Source organism: Podarcis muralis, chromosome 11 (genome assembly GCF_964188315.1).
Source record: "Podarcis muralis chromosome 11, rPodMur119.hap1.1, whole genome shotgun sequence".
NCBI classification, from domain to species: Eukaryota; Metazoa; Chordata; class Lepidosauria; order Squamata; family Lacertidae; genus Podarcis; species Podarcis muralis.
The window spans coordinates 37,974,862-37,996,849 of record NC_135665.1 but is presented as its reverse complement, the minus strand read 5'-3'; the positions used below and the strand labels follow the sequence as shown (position 1 = coordinate 37,996,849).

The window sequence follows — 21,988 nt, the reverse complement described above, 5'->3', positions numbered from 1 at the left end:
TTCAATACCTACAGACCTAGACACCTATAAATCCAAGGGCTTGATTCAGAGGATTCCTAATAATTGTGTCAGATGTTTCCTTCTGTCAGTTGTAATTAAGCTTTTGCTACACACCCAAGTCCGAAATGTTTCACTTGCAGTTTTGAAATAGTATAATTACCAAAAAAAATCCCAACAGGGAATAACATTTGCCACTTATTCAGTCCTGACAAGTCTGCTCGCCTTCATGTTTCCATATTACAATAGGGTAGCGAGCCAGTGTCTTTTTTAAAAAGTGTTCTTTAAAAAGTATTTTTAATACAAAGAACCAAACATACATTTCCACAGGGTTGTGACTCTAGTCCATGAAGAGTAATAACAATAAATGTGTCACAATAAATGTGTAAGTCATTAAGGTGCCATAAGACTCTTTGTTAATTTTTGCTGCAACAGACTAACACGGCTGCCCTTCTTGAGACAGACATTTTAGAACTGATTCTAAAAATGTATGCCAAAAGTAGTTATCTGAAGATAAACTCTGGTGCCAAATGTAGATATGTTATTGGCTTCTGACCAGTTTGCATCCACCCCCCTTTCGCTATGACACAACAGGAAGATATATGTGTTCTTTGTCTGATTCATTTAGAAGGCAATGCAGCTCTGCAGACTTAAACTTCACCCTTGCTCTCTGCAAATGCTGAATTCCAAAGTCATTAATCTTGAAAACAGCAGCAAGTTCCAAGGGGCGACGGGTTGTTAAAACAATAGCCCAAGTGCATCCTGGGAACAGTTTTCTCAGGCTGTGCTGTAAAATAAAACCTACAGTAACTGCATTTTTCAGCCTCTGCAGCAGCTTCACATTGAATATCACCTTCTCACTCTACTGATTACAAGAAATGACCAAATGAATCACCTAACCTGCAGTGACAGATTACAGAATGGTATTAGCGTAGGACAGATCAATGGCAATGGAAAAATGTACGAAGATTCTAATTTACATAGAATCACTTACTTAAAACATTAAGCCAAAGGCTGTGCAAGTGGCTTTCTCTTTAATATGGTTTTTCCCCCATTTTCAACATATTTGTTAAAACAGAGTAAGGGAAATTTCTGCAGAATGTACTAGTATTTTGCAACAAAGAAATGGCTGTTACATGATTTCTGCAGATGAATATATGTGAAATTGTCATGTCATAACTGATCCAATTTAAATGTTTGTGCAAACAAACCAAGATTTGGAAACCAATAACAAAATGTGGCAGCAAACTGTGGTTTGTTTGGAGTGATACCCAGTTCAGATATAATGCTAAACCAGGGATGATGACATGTTCCTCCAGTACGCTAGCAAGAAGGAGCTACCTTCACAGTAAAAACAAAACAAAACATTAATTATGGTTTAACATGACCTGCAAATAAAGCTATTGAATGATCTGTTAGGACTGTGCCAGAGGTTCTCCTGTGAACATTTTCAGGGTTGAGAAAGGACCTTTGTGGGCTCTCAAAACATTTTGTGAAAGAACACCAAAGGGATAGGAAAACCAATAACAGCAATACTTCTCTTGATTTGGGAAGGTTAGGCTTTTCTGAACCTTTTTGCACTAGCTTCATAGATTTTACTATACTTCAGTTACAAGGCTAAATACAGCCTGTGTGCCCAGGCTTGGAAAATTGGTCAACATCAACTGATCGAAGCTATTAGTACTGCTACTTCTACTGCTATGTACTTGCGCGGTTTAATTTGTTTATGGGTAGTTTCTTATTTATGATTTACAGTATGATTTATGAAGTAGAATTTGTAAGTTGCGTTGAAAGCTAAGGAGAGGAGCTAAGAGGAGATAAAAAATATTTAATCAATAAATCTTAACAGAGCTGCATGTTTTAATTATTCCTTCATCCATCCACTCTTCATTTAGGAAATCTGACCTGAAATATTTTTATTCATATTGTTATCACTATGAGGGACACAGATTGAAGAGAGTTATTAGAAAGAGCAGAATTACAGGATTAATGTGTGTGTGTTTTTTTTAAAAAAAAATATAGTCAGGGAAGTTTGCTGAACAGCCACTGGGTGGCACCCTTAAAGCATTCAGATCAGTACCGATTCTGACTCTTTAGTAAGGGCTGTGTACACACTCCAGTTCACTCTGCATCCAGTGTGCTTCCACCACTGGTTTGGGAAGCTGTGTCAACACAACCCAGTCACAATCCGTATCCATCGTGTCATTTCTTATGAAATACAACGTTTTAAAGCATTTGCTGCCAAACAAACTCTAACTGAATTGAGAAAAATAATGACCTAAGCTGCATTTTAAGCCATTAATATGTACACAGCTTTAGTGGGACGCGGGTGGCGCTGTGGGTTAAACCACAGCGCCTAGGACTTGCTGCTCAGAAGGTTGGCGGTTCGAATCCCCGTGATGGGGTGAGCTCCCGTTGCTCGGTCCCTGCTCCTGCCAACCTAGCAGTTCAAAAGCACGTCAAAGTGCAAGTAGATAAATAGGTACCGCTCCGGCGGGAAGGTAAACGGCGTTTCCGTGTGCTGCTCTGGTTCGCCAGAAGCAGCTTAGTCATGCTGGCCACATGACCTGGAAGCTGTTCGCCGGCTCCCTCGGCCAATAAAGCGAGATGAGCGCCACAACCCTAGAGTAGGTCACGACTGGACCTAATAGTCAGGGGTCCCTTTACCTTTACTTTATGTACACAGCTTAAGATACGTTGTTGGGAAAACAACCGGTTTATTAAAGTAAGTCAACCTACATTCTGAGTATACTAAATAACCAAAAAATTTTTGGTTTAGACTGAAATACTCTGGCACAGACAGAAGCTGAGAGACACTGCTGATGGAATTAGAGGTTTCGTTCAGTATCTTAAATAATACTGAATTACAACAAGAGTGTTGTCAACTGAATAAACAACTGGAACAATACTAATATTCTGACAGATCAGTTATAGTATAATTGAGGTTTGTTCCTTGGCTACAGAAAACTACCATAGCAGGAAGAAGGCAAGGCTGGAATCTATTTCTCTGACATAACTTTCTATATACGTACAGGTTTTATTGTGTTGTGGATCATCCGCTCATTTGAGCACAACACACCTGCTGTCTGCAATGGCACAGTCAAGAAACAGGTTTACCTCCTCCTCAGATGTTTGTGAAAACTAGGGCTGTGTCTGGCTCTCTTGTTACTATTAGTTTCTAACGTTAACAAGCAATGGCAATGCAATAAAAGAAGGCAGTAATGCTTTTAAACGTTTGCCCTCATCTGGGATTATTTATAAAAACATATTGAATTTCTACTTCAGGATCAGTTTGCTGACATTTAAAAGCAATTACGACTTTTGGAAACATTTCCCCAGAAATCTAAATTGGATGCCTCAGCTATTATTAAAAATTGAGTGCTAGAGCTATTGTTGATATACAGGAGAGAAGCCACTTAGATTTAAATCAGGTACTCATTTAGTACTTTGCATTCAGGACTATGAGAAGCCCAGGAGGACTCCCATAGAGGCCATGCTGCTCTCAACGCAAAGGTAATGAGGGTAACTATGTGAATAACCCTTAAAAGTGTGTTTGATGTTATTTATCCCCACTGCGATGGTGTCCAATGCCTCAGTGTTCCACATTCTACACATGGAGAACTGGGGCCTAGAACAACAGGACTACAGTCGCCAGGAATACTTGAGCAAAACATGAACCCATGTCTCTCAATCCAACTCTAGTGCCCTATCTACAACACTGCTGCTGATCTGATGTATCTTTGCTTGAGTCAGGTGTGGATATAATGAGCCATGACTGAGTTCCTGGTTTGCTGAGCAGACATGCATATAAAGCACAACTGCGTGATTTCCATGCCAGGAAATCACTGCAGGCAAGCACTCCCACAGTAGAAAATGATTATATGGGAACAGAGGCAAAAGAACAGCAATTTACTAACCAGCTTGTGAAACTACTTGGCTTTGTCATTACGATTCTTCTTTTTTATCACCTTCAACATGCAAAATTCTGCACCATCTATTCCCTGCTGTGCTCACCTTTTCTTTAAATTGTATATTTTGCTCTCTTAATTCTAAAAAGGCATATCCCAGTTCAACTACCCAGGACTGTAGTTTTGGGGTTTATTTGTTATTGTTGTTAAATTCCATTCAACTCATAGTAGTACATTAGTCTTCAGCTGGTGGGTCACAGCCTGACCTAAGGCGGGTCATCGCAGGACTATACTGTACAAATTTATTGAACTTAATAAACATCTCACATTCATTAAGATGCCTACAAGAGGTTGCATTATATTTGAGATTTGCACTCCATAACAAAAGTGGTTATGACCATGCAGTCTTACTGCTGTCACTGAGAAAGTGCATTGAACCCAAACTGCTTTATCTGCAGATGGGAAGATGCTCCACTTTTAGAAGCATTTCCTCCTCTGCAGATATCCTCATAAGGACAAATCAGCTGACTGGCAGATATAGAAAGCATCTTTTGAAGGCATGCTGCCAGCTCCAATGAGCACAGAAAGCACATCTTTAAAGAAGGTGGCTGTAACCATTGAAACCATTGACCAGCAGTTGCTTCAACTTCCTTTGAATGTTGACAGGTGTTAGTCACCTGTCATCATTATCACATCAGGTGATTGACAGATAGAGATGTTCCTTCCCATCCATCAATGTTGACAGGGGTGGATATAAGGAGCCACTGCCTGGATCCAATTCCCCATCCATGCCTTACCTCTAAGCTATAGCCCTTCCCCTAAATAACCTAGACAACTAATAATGTGCAAGTTAACACACTTAAGCACACGTAACTTGTTCAGAATTATCCCTCACTGCTTTTCTACTGGTGTTTGCATTTGTGCTCAAAAATGTGAAAGGAGCATGGAAGAAACAAATTAGTGCAAGTGGAGTCAATTGCACTATTAGGGCTCAATGCAGATATACTTTCAAGGGCTCAATGCAGATATACTTTCAGTCCATTTCAGTAGCTTCAATTGATTATGGCATCTTTTCCTCCTCACAGAATTTAATTTAAAAGGAAATTGCTCACTCAGTAGCTGCACATATGTAAAATGTATTTTATCTTACAACTTCTGCCAAGAAAGCAATGCCACAATGCGTCCCCTCCCCAAACTTGCAGGGATAGGGTACCTGTGCCCTCCACAGATGTTGTCAAACACAACTTCCATCAGCCCCAACAAGCATAACAAATAGTCATGGGAATTGTGTTCAAACAACACCTGGAGGGCTAAAAGTTCCCCAACCCTGCTTATAGACTCATTCTCACTAAATGGATCATCACCAGTAACCAAAATGGTATTGCACGCCACCCCAATCTCTAAGCAGTGCAAGTTTCCAGGGTGTCTAGGTGCTTACCCAGGGTTCATTTTTCCTTTGGAGATATGAGATACTGCAGAGACTGTGGTGTCTTTGGGTATCTGTGGTTTATTTACACATATATATGCAACCTGGGGTTCACAGCATCAGCACCCCAAGAGGGTCTTGTTTCATTCACAGCCACAGCCATGGATTCAAACAGAAATCAATCATCATGTTCTGCCTTCTCTGGCTTTCTAGCCTGCAGCTTTACTCCTCTGTCACATCACAGCCAGCTCCTAAATTCTCGACTCTGGCTTTGTCCTTCTAACTATCTAAGAGCTGGAAGAGATGCCCCATATATTTGCCATCTGGCACAGAGCCCCGACTCTTCTGCTCTCTTAATAGCAGATCACTTTTCCTTTGTTTTCTTAATGGCCTTTCACCCAGGCAATTTGGTACCTGAACACAGGAAGCCAGCCTCACTTGCATTTTAACACTGGCTGGGTCCCTGGGTTAGAATGGGTCTGGTACCCACAAACTCATAGCAATATATTTGTGGGGTTTTAAAAAAAATAATAATTGCCCAAACAACCTCCTTTGGGTTGCCAACCTACTTTGAAATGTCATTTCCTGTGAAGTGTGCTTGCCCCCTTCCCATGACCACTACTTTGCTGGCCTTGAGGAGGATTTTAAAGGCTTATTTATTCTACTCTACATTTGGTTAAATTTAGAGCAGCATGCTTTTGACTGAAGTTTTCATTGCTACTTTCTTGTTTGCTATTTTAATTATCCGTGTTTTGGATGTACAACATACAACAAGTAAGTTGTAATCTGCTTTGTGAAGGCTTTTACCTTTAAAAGTTGGCTAGAAATCTAATTGATGGATTGAGTCATTTTCCTTTTTTATATTTTAGCACTGGAGTTGGTTTTGGTGTAAACATGTTCATTTACTAGAGGGAAACTGATCCCTTAGAGAAAGCCAAGTGTGCTACAAGACCCTCTGGAGAAAAAGGCTGCCATCTGTGCCACTCTGGCAGGTGTAAAAGGTGAAATGGTTGGTACATCAGGAGGCTATTAATGACTAGAAAACACAAGGTCCTGCTTCCCTTACTAGAGGAAAATCAACACAGGGGGGCATGTAATTGGAGAGTTGAGCTACAACTCAAACATCACTCTAGTTTTCCACCTCTATAGCAAGTCTTTAACCAAAGCAATTCTTTCATATGCAGATTTTTCCAAAGACGAAGCAAATAAGAGTTGCTCATGAAAACTAGTATGGAAGAATTAAGAGATAATTTCATATAACCCCCCTGTGGGGCTGCCTGTTTTCATTTAGCCTCAACAGTACAGAGAATGTGGTAAAAGAGTAATCAACACAAAAAAATCCTAATGTATCAAAATCCATAATTGGCCAATACTTTTTAGGAGGCTAACCAAAATGTTACACAATAGTGAGCAAGGTTTGGAACTGTTGCCTAGGTTTGATGTTAACCAAAATAATGGGACAGGAAGGGGAAGGGCAGGGGAAATGGTAGTGTTAAAGTCACAAAGTCTGCGGTGTCTCACTCTTGAGATGGGGTTTAGAAAGATGTAGCAGACTTAATAATTTAGGCTCTTCTACATGCTATAGATCATTGTCAAACAAATGTATACATAAAATAAAACCAAAATAAATAAACCAGAAGTATGTGAATGCATAGAAGGTAGCACCTGTAACTACCGTATTTTTCGCTCTATAAGACGCACCAGCCCAAAGATGCACCTAGTTTTTGGAGGAGGAAAACAAGGAAAAAAATATTCTGAATCTCAGAAGCCAGAACAGCAAGAGGGATCGCTGTGCAGTGAAAGCAGCAATCCCTCTTGCTGTTCTGGCTTCTGTGATAGCTGCGCAGCCTGCATTCGCTCCATAAGATGCACACACATTTCCCCTTACTTTTTAGAAGGGAAAAAGTGAGTCTTATAGAGCAAAAAATACGGTATTTATAAAAGGTAAAGGTACCCCTGCCCTTACGGGCCAGTCTTGACAGACTCTAGGGTTGTGCGCCCATCTCACTCAAGAGGCTGAGGGCCAGTGCTGTCCGGAGACACTTCCGGGTCACGTGGCCAGCGTGACAAAGCTGCATCTGGCGAGCCAGCGCAGCACACGGAAACGCCGTTTACCTTCCCGCCAGTAAGCGGTCCCTATTTATCTACTTGCACCCGGGGGTGCTTTCGAACTGCTAGGTTGGCAGGCGCTGGGACCGAGCAGAGGGAGCGCACCCCGCCGTGGGGATTCGAACCGCCGACCTTTCAATCGGCAAGCCCTAGGCGCTGAGGCTTTTACCCACAGCGCCACCCGCCACCCCGTAACTATTTATAGCATAGACATAATGGTTATATACAAGACAAGGCTGCAAAACATGAACCCTATTCTATCAAGGGAAAGTAATTATAGTATTCAAATGCCCTGAGTCACTATATCAGCCACATTTGATCATAGGCCAAAGCGGGGTCCTTGGCCATGCTCTTCCTAGCTTACAAATTAAATAAAGCCAGACCACAAACTACATACATGCATATTTATATCTGTATGCCACCTTTCCACAGTTCAAACCCTGCTCAAGGTGGCTTACAACATGGGAGCATGTGGCGCTGTGGTCTAAACCACTGAACCTCTTGGGTTCAGAAGGTCAGCAGTTCGAATCTGTGTGATGAGGTGAGCTCCCATTGCTCTGTCCCAGCTTCTGCCAACCTAGCAGTTTCAAAGCATACCAGTGCAAATAGATAAATAGGTACTGCTGTGGCGGGAAGGTAAACGGTGTTTCCGTGTGCTCTGGTTTCCATCATGGTGTTCCATTGCACCAGAATGCTGGCCACATGACCCAGAAAGCTAGCTCTGGACAAAAGCTGGCTCTCTCGGCCTGAAAGCAAGATAAGCACCACAACCCCATAGTTGCCTTTGACTGGACTTAACCATCTTGAGGTCCTTTACCTTTACCCTTTATAACATGAAAAATATCTACAACATAACAAAAGCAGTCATAAACAATAAATAAAATATTAAAGTATACACAACCAAAGTGAACTATTTCCACATCAATCACAACAAAATCTAAAATAAAGTTTAAAAAGCAGCAACAGCAACAACTCCCTACCCAACCTCCCCCAAACAACAACACAACCCAAGTCTGTTCAGCAACCTCAGCTTTTTGTAGCTTCAGTCAGTCAGGGCCCTGCCCTCCCACACCAGGTGAAATAATGGCCTGCAAGACAGGCAGTGGGGTCTTCCAGGACTCAAAGCCAAGATGGTCTCAAGAGCAAACATGTTAGGTGCCAAATCATTCTTTTTTCTCTGGCCACTGATGAGTCTCAGCTTATTTGTTATTTTTTCCAGCAAGGCAATATCCCACACTTTAGTTTACCAAGTAGAAAGATGTTCTTTTAATGATGCTAAGACTCTGAGGCTGCATATACACCATACTTTTAAACCATGTGATTTTTCCCAGAGAATCCTGGGAATTGTAGTTTACTCCCACAGAGCTACCATCCCCAGCACCCTTATCAAAGAAAAGTTGCCAGCATTCTTTTGAGTAAGTCATATGGTTATATATGTAGCCTTAATCTCCAGTTCAGTATCCCTAGTTATATATGGTTATATATGGTTATATATATATATGGTTATATATGTAGCCTGAATCTCCAGTTCAGTATCCCTAGCAGCATCCTAAATTGATGTTCTCTGGGTACAGCAATTCTGTTCCCTTGCAAGTCATCATATTATTATTTTCTTTCAAATAAATAACTGAGAAAGGGTATCCTGCTATATTCCAGGAAAGAAAGCTAAGAATATAAAGAACATGCAAAGACTAACTTCAAGCATGTTGTATTTTATTATTCTTACTCTCTTTCCTACATTATAGCAAGAACATTGGCTTTTGGAAATTTTCTGCAGAATTAGAGAGAGAGAGATTAAATTACACCTACTCCCATCCCAGGGTCCCATTGTGCTATTGGCCGCAGCCCAACAGGGAGTTTAGCAACTCAAGTCAACTGAAATATGGCTATGACATACGTTAATAGGCACTAACTATTATGTTATTTATCTGCTGGTCTTAGTCAGAAAACAAGTTGTAAAGAAGGCATGATGATTAATTTTACAGGGGTTCATACCTGTTGATGATCACATGTAAGCTTTTAAACTGCACCAGAAGTTTAAGCAAAAATATGGACAGCATACCTGCTCATTAAAAATCAAACAAACAAACAAACTTTATTGGCATAAAAGGACAGGAACATATGAATCAAAACATATGCTTTGAGATCAAACTATACAGCTTTAATAAAGTTAAAAAGTACCACTCAGGTCTTGTGACAACGTAGTTTCATGGCATTGCTCAGATATTTTGCTACTTTCTCCATGCTATCATGCCTTCAGCTATTCAATAAAAAGGAAACCCTGTAGGAGTCATAACACCCTAGCCACTCCTTCAACATGGGGCTCAAACATTTGTCACAAATTACTGCATAAAATGGACAGTAAACAAGGCATGTGCAATGGTCTTGAACTGTCCTAGACCACAAGGACAATACTTCTCTGAACATGGAACCTTCAAGAACCTTCCCTGCAGAATGGCAGATGGCATAACGCTAAATCTTGCAAGGGAAAAAGCTCCACATTGGTGAGGATTATATAGGTAGATATGGAGCGATCTTGTCAAACAAAGGTAGGATCCCTAACCCCAGTGGTGAACAAGATTTGTCTGGGTGAAAATTCAGTGAAAATTCAATCACACTGCGTTAGGTATCAGTCTAGACACTGCACCACACAGGCTAGTTCTAAAAAAGCAACTGGGCTGTCATTATTAAATATTTACACTGAACTTTCGATAACAACAGTTCAAGGCAGATCAGAGACAACATGAACTTGGAAAGGTAATGCTCTAATTATACAACAAAAAGGCTGAACAGGCCACTGTGGGTTAATGCTAAGCTGATACCATTGAAAATCTCATTACAAGGATTGCAGCACGTAATTGAGCTGACTCTATGGCTGAGTGAGTTAGCAGCCCCCGAGATTTATATACCCCCAACATCTATGGAGAGTACGTGATTGGGTCTGGCTCAGTGTTGTTCTTCAGTCACAGCATTTTAAAATGCATAAAAATAGAGATGTAGGAATCAGCAGCAAATCGAAACTCTCTGACAGTGTCCCTCTCCTGCTCCTCTCACCCCACGGCAAAACACAGGCTTTTGGGGAAACATTGGTATACAACCAACAACAATCTGTAACAAGGAAACAGCGACTGGAATGGAAAGCTGCACTTTGTTTTCAAAAGGTTACTTTCTAATTCCTTTGTTTGGCTATCCTTTTAGAGTGGTGTGGGGGGTGGGGTTAATGTAATTTATTTTTATAGACATGCTCATTAAACATACCTTTCTCATCTGCACAATTACATGACATGATTGGTTTGTTGTCTTGCTTTGCTTTTACTCTTAAGCAAATACTTTGATCATTTAAAATGTAACCATTTTTTCTAGTAGTAACTTTGCCTTGTTTTCACATGCTCCAACAAAGAGATTCATATGGTTAGGACAAAGCAAGTACAATCAAAAGGAAACCAATGCAATTTTCGAGTTGTCTGGCCCCATAATGGCATCTAGGCATTCTGGTTTTTTTTGGGGGGGGGGATGTTTATATAAACAGCTCTTGTGGCTGATTTCTCCTTTTAAATGTGTGTGCAGGGTGTATGTGTGGGGGAGAAAGGAGTAATCAAAGATATTCCACTGTCCCATTTAATTTGACTTTGGCACGGCCATGTATACTTTGGCTTTTATTTTTAGAGGATTTCCACTCCTCGTTTACCATCTCTGGGCAAGCAATTCCCCTCTTTTATTTCCTATCCAGCCTATAGAATCACAGGAAAGGGTAATTGCTGCGCTTACAAATAAAATGTTTTCAGCATTCATTAAGCAGATGTGCTAAAATGCTACTTAAGCTACTAACCACAGAGAAGGCAAACATTTAAATGATTGGGGTGGGGGGCACACAAAAAGAAACCCTTTGCATCATGGCAGAGAAAACACCACAGACAGATAACCAGGGGATTTAATTTGGTTTGCTTATCCTAATTTGCACAAGCATCTGTTCAGAATTCTATAGAACTTTGTCATTCTTGTTGCTTTTAGTATTTTAAGTATACACTCTAATGGTGTACTCCTGCACTGAAAATCCATTGGATGAGGGGCTCTAAGGTTTGGCAGAAGCTTCCAATGGGCATAGCCAGGGGGGACAGGGAGGTCCAGCTCCCCCCCCCCCCCAGATCAAGTAAAACAATAGAAATAACTAACTGACCAATCACATCGGTTCTGCCCACCCTAAGAAATGCCCTGAGCCCCACAAATGTCCTGCCCCCCCAACAAAAATCCTGGCTACATCCATGCCCACTGCACCAGTAAGTGTCAGGAGTGCTTGCAGGAGCCAGGCCCTGTGACCAGTAGGGCTTCGCAGGACTGGGGCCTTCCTAAATTTGTTCTGGAGAGGCAAGGTGCGGCTGCACAGGTGAGGCCGCTTGGTAACTCGCTGCACCTGGTGGCAAGAGCCGGGAAGGAATATAAGGTCAGCATTTCCCTTCAGCTCTTTGCCACAGCTATATGTTTCCTGCCTTGCTGCGTTTGGCTTCTTGCTTCCAGATCCTCAGACCTCGGCTTCTTGACTCCGTGCTTCTCGACCCTTGGACCCTTGACTTCGTGACTCTCTGCTTCCTGACCCTCGGACCCCTGGTTTCTGGACTCTCATTCCTGCTCCCACCCCGCCATCTTGCCCCCAGTCCCGATGTCCTCAGCCGGGACTTCGATCACCCGTAGACTGGACTGTGACAGTAAGATGTGAAATATGACAGATTCCCCAGCAGAACTCAGTGTGTCCTGGGGTCCCTGTTCTAGAGAGTGTGGGGTAGATCCCTTCTCGTCCTGTAACCCCACCCCTGTTTCCTCTACTTCTATCTGCATTGGAGATCATTTCCCTAGAAAATTCCATAGGTTTTCCATCAGAGTGTACATGATTCCTAGCAAACAGCCTTTAGAAGTAATAATGACCAATGAAATTTACATATGTAGAGGCTTCTGGCTGAAGTCTGAGCTGACAGCTTGCAGAGGGTTTTTGATATATATACGAAGGGCCTCAAGTTGCCCACTCTTGCTCTACAGTGTGTGACAGAATATTTGGAACTGGCCGTCAGGGGAAAGAGAGGGAGTAGTTACTCCTTCATTTTCTTCTAGACACTCACAAACTAGTGATATTATTCTTTCATTTATATCTTCCAATAAAGTACTCTCTTTTCCTGACTTCATTTTTTTTAAACCTATTCTGGCCTAAGCAATTCTGTGGGACACATTTTCTGCAATAATGTTTCAGAACTCTGTTGCCCATATCCCAGTCAGCTTCTCTACTGGAACTCTAAAAAAACAAACAAAAAACTACTTTTATATCAGCAATTGTTTTTTACACTTTCCTTTTTTAATTGTTGCATCTCTTTAATTTGTTCTATAATTGTATGTTTAATTATTGTAACCTGCCCTGGGATGTCACAGTAAAGGGCTAATGAGGTATCTAATAAAATAAAATAAATAAACTGCCCACCCCACATTGGATATGCGCTTGTCCATGTGTTTACGACACACAAAAGATGACTGGTTTCAGCATGCTAAACACATGTCAAATGCCAGTAAGAACACAGAACTTCAGTATTAGACAAAACCAAGACTGATTATTTTTTTCCTATTCTTCACTTTACAGATATCCAATCTGGTGTTGGTGCAGCAGCAACAACTGCAGTAAATAATTTTAGAAAACTTCTCCAAGGCGTGAAGTAGTTTTGGCTTCTATCTCTCAGGAGCAGTCTGCTGTTGTGACAGCAGGGTGTGAAATCATTTCCTATTCTTTTATTACGGACCATTGTAGGCACATCCCTGCCTTACAAATGATGAGATCTACCATATCAGAGAGATTCTAATCTCCCTCTAGGGACTGCAGTGGGAGGACAGAAAAAGTACAAATAATTTGTTAACTTACAGTTCCCGCCTAAAATCATGCAAATTTTTCACCAGGGAACTGCAGTCTATCCTGGATAACGTCAGTTCCCTTCCACAGGTTGTGGTGACTCGCTCAGTTTGACTATTCCATCGTAATATTATCACAGGTAAAATCCCTACCACCTGCACCACGTACAATGATGGTAGTTGCTAATTCCATCCCCCTACTTTCCACCGCCACCATTAATTTCCTTTTATTCACATATCAACACACACAGGGTAGCTGGGGATCAGTATGGAACAAACAGATAAACAGAACAGAAGTGTTAAATTCTAAAATTCTAACAAATGTATTATTTATTTAAAACATAACATAATGTAACGTAATATAAAATAATACTACAATACAGTGGTACCTCAGGTTAAGAACTTAATTCATTCTGGAGGTCCATTCTTAACCTGAAACTGTTCTTAACCTGAGGTACCACTTTAGCTAATGGGGCCTCCACCTGCCGCACGATTTCTGTTCTCATCCTGAAGCAAAATTCTTAATCCAAGGTGCTGTTTCTAGGTTGGCGGAGTCTGTAACCTGAAGCATCTGTAACCCGGGGTACCACTGTACTTTGGAACCCCCTGCCTATTGAGATCAAGCAGGCCCCTTCACTGTACTCTTTTCAGTGCCTGTTAAAAACATTCCTGTTTAGACAAGCCTACACAAATGCTTAGAAAACTGAGGAAACTTTAATCTGTTTTAGTTTTTTAAGTTTTGTATGTTTTAAAATAAAGTTGCAATTTTTAAAATTGATTTTACTGTTTTATATTGTGTAAACCACTTTTGAGGTGTAAATTTTATGACATAAATATACAACTGCCTAATGAAGTGGTACAGTAAGATACACTACACATTTCTTCTGTACTTAAAGATAAATCCTAAGGACTTAGAAGGCTAAAGCAAACTGTGTGTGTGTGTGTGTGTGTGTGTGTGTGTGTGTGTGTGTGTGTGTAGAGATATTTATATACTTTATGGTTGAAATGCCCACATAACATGAAGTACAATACAAAAATATACAAATAAAATTAAAATCAAGTCCTATCAAGCTGTCAGGAAATATATATATTCTTAAACTTCTATGGTGGCTATTAAAGGTCAAGCTAAACCACTTCTGGCCCAACAAAACACCATGATGGAAACCAGAGCACACAGAAACACAATTTACCTTCCCGCCACAGCGGTACCTATTTATCTACTTGCACTGGTATGCTTTGGAATTGCTAGGTTGGCAGAAGCTGGGATAGAGAAACAGGAGCTCACCCCATCATGCTGATTCGAACCGCCGACTTTCCAATCAGCAAGCCCAAGAGGCTCAGTGGTTTATACCACAGCACCACTCACTATTACCAACAGCTGGCAAAAGCCACACTGAACAAGAAAGTTTTCAGTATGTGTTAAAATTATATCAAAGTTGGTGTGTGCCTTATTTATGAGGGAAGGGCATTCCAGAGTATGGGCACCATCACAGGAAAGGCTCTCTTCCTGGTTGTTACAGGCTCTACAGGCTCTGGCACAATCATGAAAGTCTCTGACGATTATCTAAGTCAGTGTTTCCCAACCTTTTTTGGGCAAAGGCACACTTGTTTCATGAAAAAAATCTCGAGGCACACCACCATGCCAGATGGGGAAAGGTCACTTTTTACTTATGTAAAAAAAAATAAAAAAATAGTAACAGCATAGAAGGTAATGGTTATCTCTTTGATGTCTGATGGAAGGGCATTCCACAGGGCGGGCGCCACTACCGAGAAGGCCCTCTGCCTGGTTCCCTGTAACCTCACTTTTCACAGTGAGGGAATTGCCAGAAGGCCCTTGGCACTGGATCTCAGTGTCTGGGCTGAACGATGGTGGCGGAGACGCTACTTCAGGTATACTGGACCGAAACCGCTTAGGGCTTTAAAGGTCAGCACCAACACTTTGAATTGTGCTCGGAAAGGTACTGGGAGCCAATGTAGGTCTTTCAAGACTGTCGTTACGTGGTCTCGGCGGCAGGTAGCAGCGCTCACAGCTTACGGACTGCACCGTGTAACAGGTGTCTGGCCCAGCAGCCTAAGGCGGACAAGCCACTGAAACAGGCATTCAGAATCCATTCATTTCATAAAACCTGCAGGGCTCAATCTCTGTGTTTGTGTATGTGTGTGTTTCTGTTTTGCCCAAGGGTCTGGGGGTGGGAGAGAGCTCTTTAGCATGATGCTTTTAAAACAATTAAATTATCAACAAACAAACCTGATGATATGAATAGCAACGTCAGGTGCTACCGGGGGGGGGGGGAGAAGGGGGCCTACTCGGAAGTAAATACTGCGTCCAGGCGCAATTAGCGCTGATTTAAGGTGCACCAAGACTGCCTAAAAACCTCACCAAAGATATGCAACAAAGCGCTTCGTTGCAGAGGGGAGAGTTTGTGCACCGTGGAGGCTGGAGGGCTTCTATTCTACATGCGGGGGTTGGGGGGGCGAGGAAAATGTGCTCCGTGGGGGGGCGGGGAAGGCAAGAAAAGGAGCTGAGCTCTAACTATAGGCTCCCACGCTTGAGCAGGCCCGACTCGGTGGGGCGGACCACCCTCTCTCCTGGAGGAGGAGGAGGAAGAGGAGGAGGAGATTCCCATCCACGGTGTGGCCTCCCACGCTCCTGAACGGGAAATCTCTGCAGCCCAAGACTCTCCGCGAGGCAGCTCCTCCCTTCCTGCCTTGAGCCGCCGCCAGCTGCGCCCCCCTCCCCAGTTATCTGCTGCCTGCCAAGCCCCGCCCCTCTTCATTGTCCTCCCCTTCTGTTTATTCCCCTTCCTCCATCCCTCGCTTTTCCCCCTCTCTTTCCTTTTTTTAAAAAAATATTTTCTCTTCCCCTTCTTTTTTTCCACCCTTTCTTTTTTCTCTTTCTCCCCCCCCTCCCCGCCCTCCTGGGTTAAAGGATTTGAGCAATGGGTCTGGAGGTGGAGCTCGTCGGAGGATTAGCCCGACTCGCCCGCCTCCCTCCCACGGCACACTAGGCAACGTCCGGCGGCACACTAGTGTGCCGCGGAACACCGGTTGGGAAACACTGATCTAAGTGATTGGACAGGTCCGTCTGGGAGAAGATGTTCTCTCAGGTAACCTGGTCTGGTAGCAAACAGGCATCCAGTGCAGCTCCCTCAGAAATGGGGCTTCAAATATTAGGGGGAGCCCTTCATAGAACACTCTGCAGTAATTGAGTCTTAAGGTTTTCAAAGCATTGGCAATAGTGGACAGATGATTCTTTCTCCTGAAATGCATATAACTAGTGTACCAGCCAAAGCTGGTAAAAGGCACTCCTCACCACTGTGGTCACTTGGGCCTCTAGCAATAATGACAAACCCAGCAACACTCCCAAGACTGTGCACATGTTCATTCAAAGATAGTGCAACCACATTCTGAACAGGTAAAGTGCTGAATTCCCACACTCGGGAGCCACACACCCCCCCACAGGATTTCCATCTGACAAGGATTCAATTTCAGTTTACTAGCACCCATCCAGCCCAACATTGCATCCAGTGTGACTTGGTACTGGAATCTCTTTAGCTCAAAGAGCTACAAGGAATGATAGCATACCTCCATTAAAAAATTCAAACTCCAATATAAATAGGCTTCATCTCAATATGTACCTTGATTCATGCTAAGTGAGAGATAAGCATTTGTGTTATTATGTATTGCGTAATTCTTTTCATTGGAATTTAGCTAGAACAAGGACCTTATAATTAGCTGATACAGCTAATGCTGAAAACAATGGAGTGCCTTATTTTTCCCAAGGGAACTTCCAGGTGGAATATTCCTCAAGAGGCAAGCACATGGATTCACTACACCTGATGCCATAAAGCCACATGAGAATTGTGCAGATTCCAGTGGTGATTCTTGCTAGGCTGTGCAGCAGACCAGGCATTAGCATGAATGACATAGTCCAAGGGATAGAGGCATGTGATCTTGTGCAACTGTGTTGCTCCCCCAACTCTTTTTGTGTGTGGAACATGATTTCCAATCAGGACCAGCCCCAGACATCTTGGCCCCTGTGGCGAACCCTAAAGTGGTGCCCCTCCCATCAGAGAAGACACGATGAGTGAAGGAAGGATCTACATCAGGAAGAAGTGGAGAATAAAGATCTACATCGGGAACAAGGTCTACATCTGGAACAAGGGGGGGCGGGTGAAGGGAAATGGGAAAATCAAATCAACGTTATCAACTCCAATTCTTTGAAGTGGGAATCAAAGGCCATCATGGATGGTAAAGGGGCCTGCTCTGAATCACACCAGGCAGGTGAAGAGTCCAGGAGACCCCAAAGGGCAACTCCTGCCATTTCATCCCTAGGGATGGGAGGAGACAGCTTGGAGGCAGCTGATGAAGAGGCGACAGAGCAGCAGGCAATGCATTCCTTGCCTCATGGGTGGGTTGTCCTTTCCAATATATATGATTCTCCCCTAAACTGCAAAAGCAGTATTGCCTGTATCTCCTATCTGAACACAGCCCATCATTTACTGCATCACCAAGCTATGTCTGTTGGTCCAACAGCCTATGTCTATGTTATACCAGTTATGTTCACTCCTGAAGAGGGAGTCAATTGAATGAATCATTATTGTGGCAAGTTTTCTGTATCCCAGCCTGCATTTTTTTTAGGATAAGGAAGCTACATCCTTTGTTATCCATGATCTGGGGTGGCCGGTTTGACCAATGAATCTGCCACAACATTTGGAACTACCAAACAAAAAAACACAGATGGGCTCCTAGATATGATACTGAAGATCAGCGATGAAAGGTTAAATTGGGCTGACTTAGAGCTGTAGGATAAGCCTCAGATTCGTCCAACGAGAAAATTAGTTCAATGAATTGCAGAAAGGTATTTTAAATACTTCTAGGCTACAAAGTACTGACATTTAAAAGTTAGAGGACATTGCAATAAAAATGCTAAGTTATCTACACTAAAATAAAGCAAAGTAACCTTTGAAAGCAATTTATTGTAATCATGTATATAAATACCTTGCCTTAAGGTAAGTTTTAAAAATGCATATTTTGTAAAAGTTAACAACCGTTGTTGACTCTTGATAATTTAAAAATGACTTTTAATTTTGCTTTTATGCTCAGCTTTGCTAAAGAAAAGTATTATTGCAATTATAAAATATATAAAACTTGCCATCACACCTTAGACTATTATAAAATATCCTACACTAAAAAAGTATAGTAAATTAAACTGTTATGAGTATGCATATTTATATGACCTCATGCATTTATAAATCCCTTTCTCTGTCAAATGACACTAGTAGAAACCAGATTTGAAAATATATATTTGCCTGGTCCTCTACGCAAGTGAGATATACCTCTAAGCAATTGGGTACGACCAGGCCTTTTTTCCAACTGGAACTCACTGAGCAATTATCAACATTTATGTACATTGATAGCAGTAGCTTTATGCAACAAAAAATATGCTTCTTACCATAGTGAGGGATGATTGCCCAGGCCATGGCGGATGCATAGATGCCCCCAATCATCCAAAACATGCAAAGCCAACTTAAGTGTTCTCCACGTTTTTCTCGAGCAAGAACTTCAGCAAAATAGGAGAATACAACTGGAACAGCTCCTCCAATCCTAATTGAAGACACAGAGTATAAATTGAATACAACCATTATAGAAACTATGAGCAAGCACTGTGTCTTTATTTGTGTCTTTAATGGGTGGCATGCAAAACAACTATTTCACTACACCAGCCTTGTAAGTATGTAACACAAAGTTATGGTTTGCCTAGTCAAAGTGTGGTTTGCTTCGGTGTTCGAACTCAGCCCAGCACATTAACCATTGTTTATTTTCTAGCAACCAACCATAAGGTGAAATGTTTGTTTTGGCTTACAAACCATGGTTTGTTTTGTCTAGTTTGGCGTTTTGACTGAATGCAATAACTTGTCTACTGTTCAGCATTTTGACTGAATGCAATAACCTTGCTTGACCATGGTTTATTTGACAATTGCACCCGAGACGCTCACCAAGCTACAGTGACATGAGGTAAAAGCATTGTGGGGGGACCCAGCTTGCTGGAGAAATGAGACATGGTTTGTTTTTTCCTCTGTTTGAAGATTTGAGGCTTGTTAAAATTAACTTAGCAAAGAAGAGAAGCAAGAGAAACAGGCTTAAAACAAATCATGCCTTTGCAGCTTGGGAGAACGCAGCCACTAAATCTTTTGGTGCAGTTATGACTCAGGATATAGGCAAAACAAAATTCAAATAAAGTCTAAGAATTATTGGACTAAACTCTGGTTAAGAAAGAAACTATACAGTTTAGTTGTTATTGCATGGTCCTCTGTTGCATCAGGGTGTTCTTAGACCTCGTATGTTGAATTTAAATGCAGAAGGCAATGCAATCTCAACTGTTAAATCATTATCTCTTAATGAACTCTTATCATTCAAAACTGTAGAAATGTTGAAAGGTTATAATATATTGTACTATTTCTCTCATCGTTTGGGTGAATTTTCCTCCAGTTTATTTTTTAAATTCAATGGGCAAGTGCAGTGCAATTGGCACCTGAGCACTTTTATTCATTACTACTGTGTTACTTCTGAGTTTCTGTCATCACTATACAAGAACTGATAAGCAGCTCCCACTCTACCTAAGCTGTTCTTCACATCTAAAATTAAGCCTTTGATTACCATAAGCTTCTGATTTCTGATGTCAGCAGTGACCATAATGCTTAAAAAGACATGTGGGACAACAGAATCAGGACTGGGACTGCATTAAACATTTACCGCTGTATATCTGAGGAGCTTTTGCTATTTTCTGTTTTAATATTTAGTATATTTCATGTACCATTCAGCTGATCAAATTATTACTCCAGAGCCACTTTAAAAACGATAATGCAGGGGTATCTGATGTAATGTGTTGGGTTACTATGTCTGGCCATCCCTGACATTGCTGTTTTTAGAGGTTTTCAATTGGTCACATCCATACCATACATTCAGAGCACATGTCTTCCCCTAAAGAAGCATGGGAACTGTGTTTTTCCTTTTACTGAGCCACAGATCTCAGCACACTTAACAAACTACAGTTCCCAGGATTCGTTGGGGGAAAGCTACATGCTTTAAATGTATGGTGCGGATGTGGCTGACATTTGTAAATTGCCTCGACACACACATAGAAGGCAATTCATAAATAAATAATAAAAAAATTGCAGTGTTTGCTAGGGCTTAGGGGAGTTGGAGTCCAGTAACACCTGTAGAGTAGCATAGTATTGGGTAATGGAGTTTCCCCATGGTTTTCCTATTGAAAATCAACTCTCCAAGCAAGCATTTGCAGCACCTTTTGGGGGCAATTAGCAAGTTAAAGCAAGCAGCTTTCAGTAGACAGGGGAGGACTTTGGCAATATGGCGCCCTGAGAATGGACAAATTTTTACACCCCACCTAAGTATTTCTATTTTTCACAATGATTCCTTTTGGTACATTTGGTACTGATTACTGAATACAGTGGTGCCCCGCAAGATGAATGCCTCGCAAGACGGAAAACCCGCTAGACGAAAGGGTTTTCCGTTTTGGAGGTGCTTCGCAAAACGAATTTCCTATGGGCTTGCTTCGCAAGATGAAAATGTCTTGCGAGTTCCTGCAGGGTTTTTTCCCTCCCCCCCACACTTTTTCCCAAGCCGCTAAGCCGCTTATCAGCTGATCCGCTAAGCCGCTTAACAGCTGATCCGCTAAGTCGCTTAATAGCTGATCGCTAAGCCGCTTATCAGCTGATCCGCTAAGCCGCTTAGCAGCTGATCCGCTAAGCCGCTAAGCCGCTTATCAGCTGATCCGCTAAGCCGCTTATCAGCTGATCTGCTAAGCCGCTAAGCCGCTTAACAGCTGATCGCTAAGCTGCTAAGCCGCTTATCAGCTGATCCGCTAAGCCCCCTAAGCTGCTAATCCGCTAAGCCGCTAATGGGCTTGCTTCGCAAGACGAAAAAACCGCAAGACGAAGAGACTCGCGGAACGGATTCTTTTCATCTTGCGAGGCACCACTGTACTTCAAAATGTGTCTTGGCTCTCTGGGACTAACGTTGGGTCCCGGTATTGTGCAAAAGGGACAAGTTCCTTTGCACTGTTATCGAGACCCTGGCTGACCCAACGTTTGAGAAAGTACTCCTGCATTATTTTATACAAGATTGGTTCATGCACTTGGAAAAGTATGCATGGATGTCCCTTTTTGCAAGATTTTGTACTCTGTTGCAGTTCATAAACACAAAACACACACGCATACCACATCACTCTGTGGTTTTAAGCAAAAGCATTGCATAATCGAAGACCAAAACGATGTGTGTTCCTCCCAGAAATAAAGCACCCCATTCTTTCCAAACTCTGGAAATTGACATTAGAGAAACAGAATGATTCCTGAAAAGAAAATGGCCAGAAAAAGAATGGATCCTGGTGTGTGTATGCTTGTAAAGACAGATCACAAGGGACAAAAAGGGACATTTCTCAATGCTCTTTGTGGGTAGGCATCTTAAACAATCACTACTATGAAATAGGCAGATACCCTTCTTTAAGTTGTAACCCATATCCCTGCTACTCACTCTCTGTAGTGAAGGTTAGTATAATGAAAAGACTTTGGAAGCAACTTATATCAGCCATGTCAGGGGACTACCATCAGCTCAGAGATGAGAGGTGGAAGGGCAGTTGTGTTAC

General features: G+C 42.0%; 1 protein-coding gene across 4 annotated transcripts in view; it reads right to left on the bottom strand.

The window, feature by feature from the left end:
• The window catches only part of SV2C (synaptic vesicle glycoprotein 2C), a 100,117-nt gene that overhangs the window by 33,833 nt on the left and 44,296 nt on the right, over positions 1-21,988 (bottom strand). For 3 of the 4 annotated variants that reach the window (XM_077936297.1, XM_028748653.2, XM_028748655.2), the window contains one exon: positions 18,779-18,930. The exons of the other annotated variant lie outside the window; for it this stretch is intronic. In XM_077936297.1, coding sequence (XP_077792423.1) covers positions 18,779-18,930 — 152 coding nt within the window. The remainder of the gene's footprint in view (positions 1-18,778; positions 18,931-21,988) is intronic. 4 annotated transcript variants of the gene reach the window in all.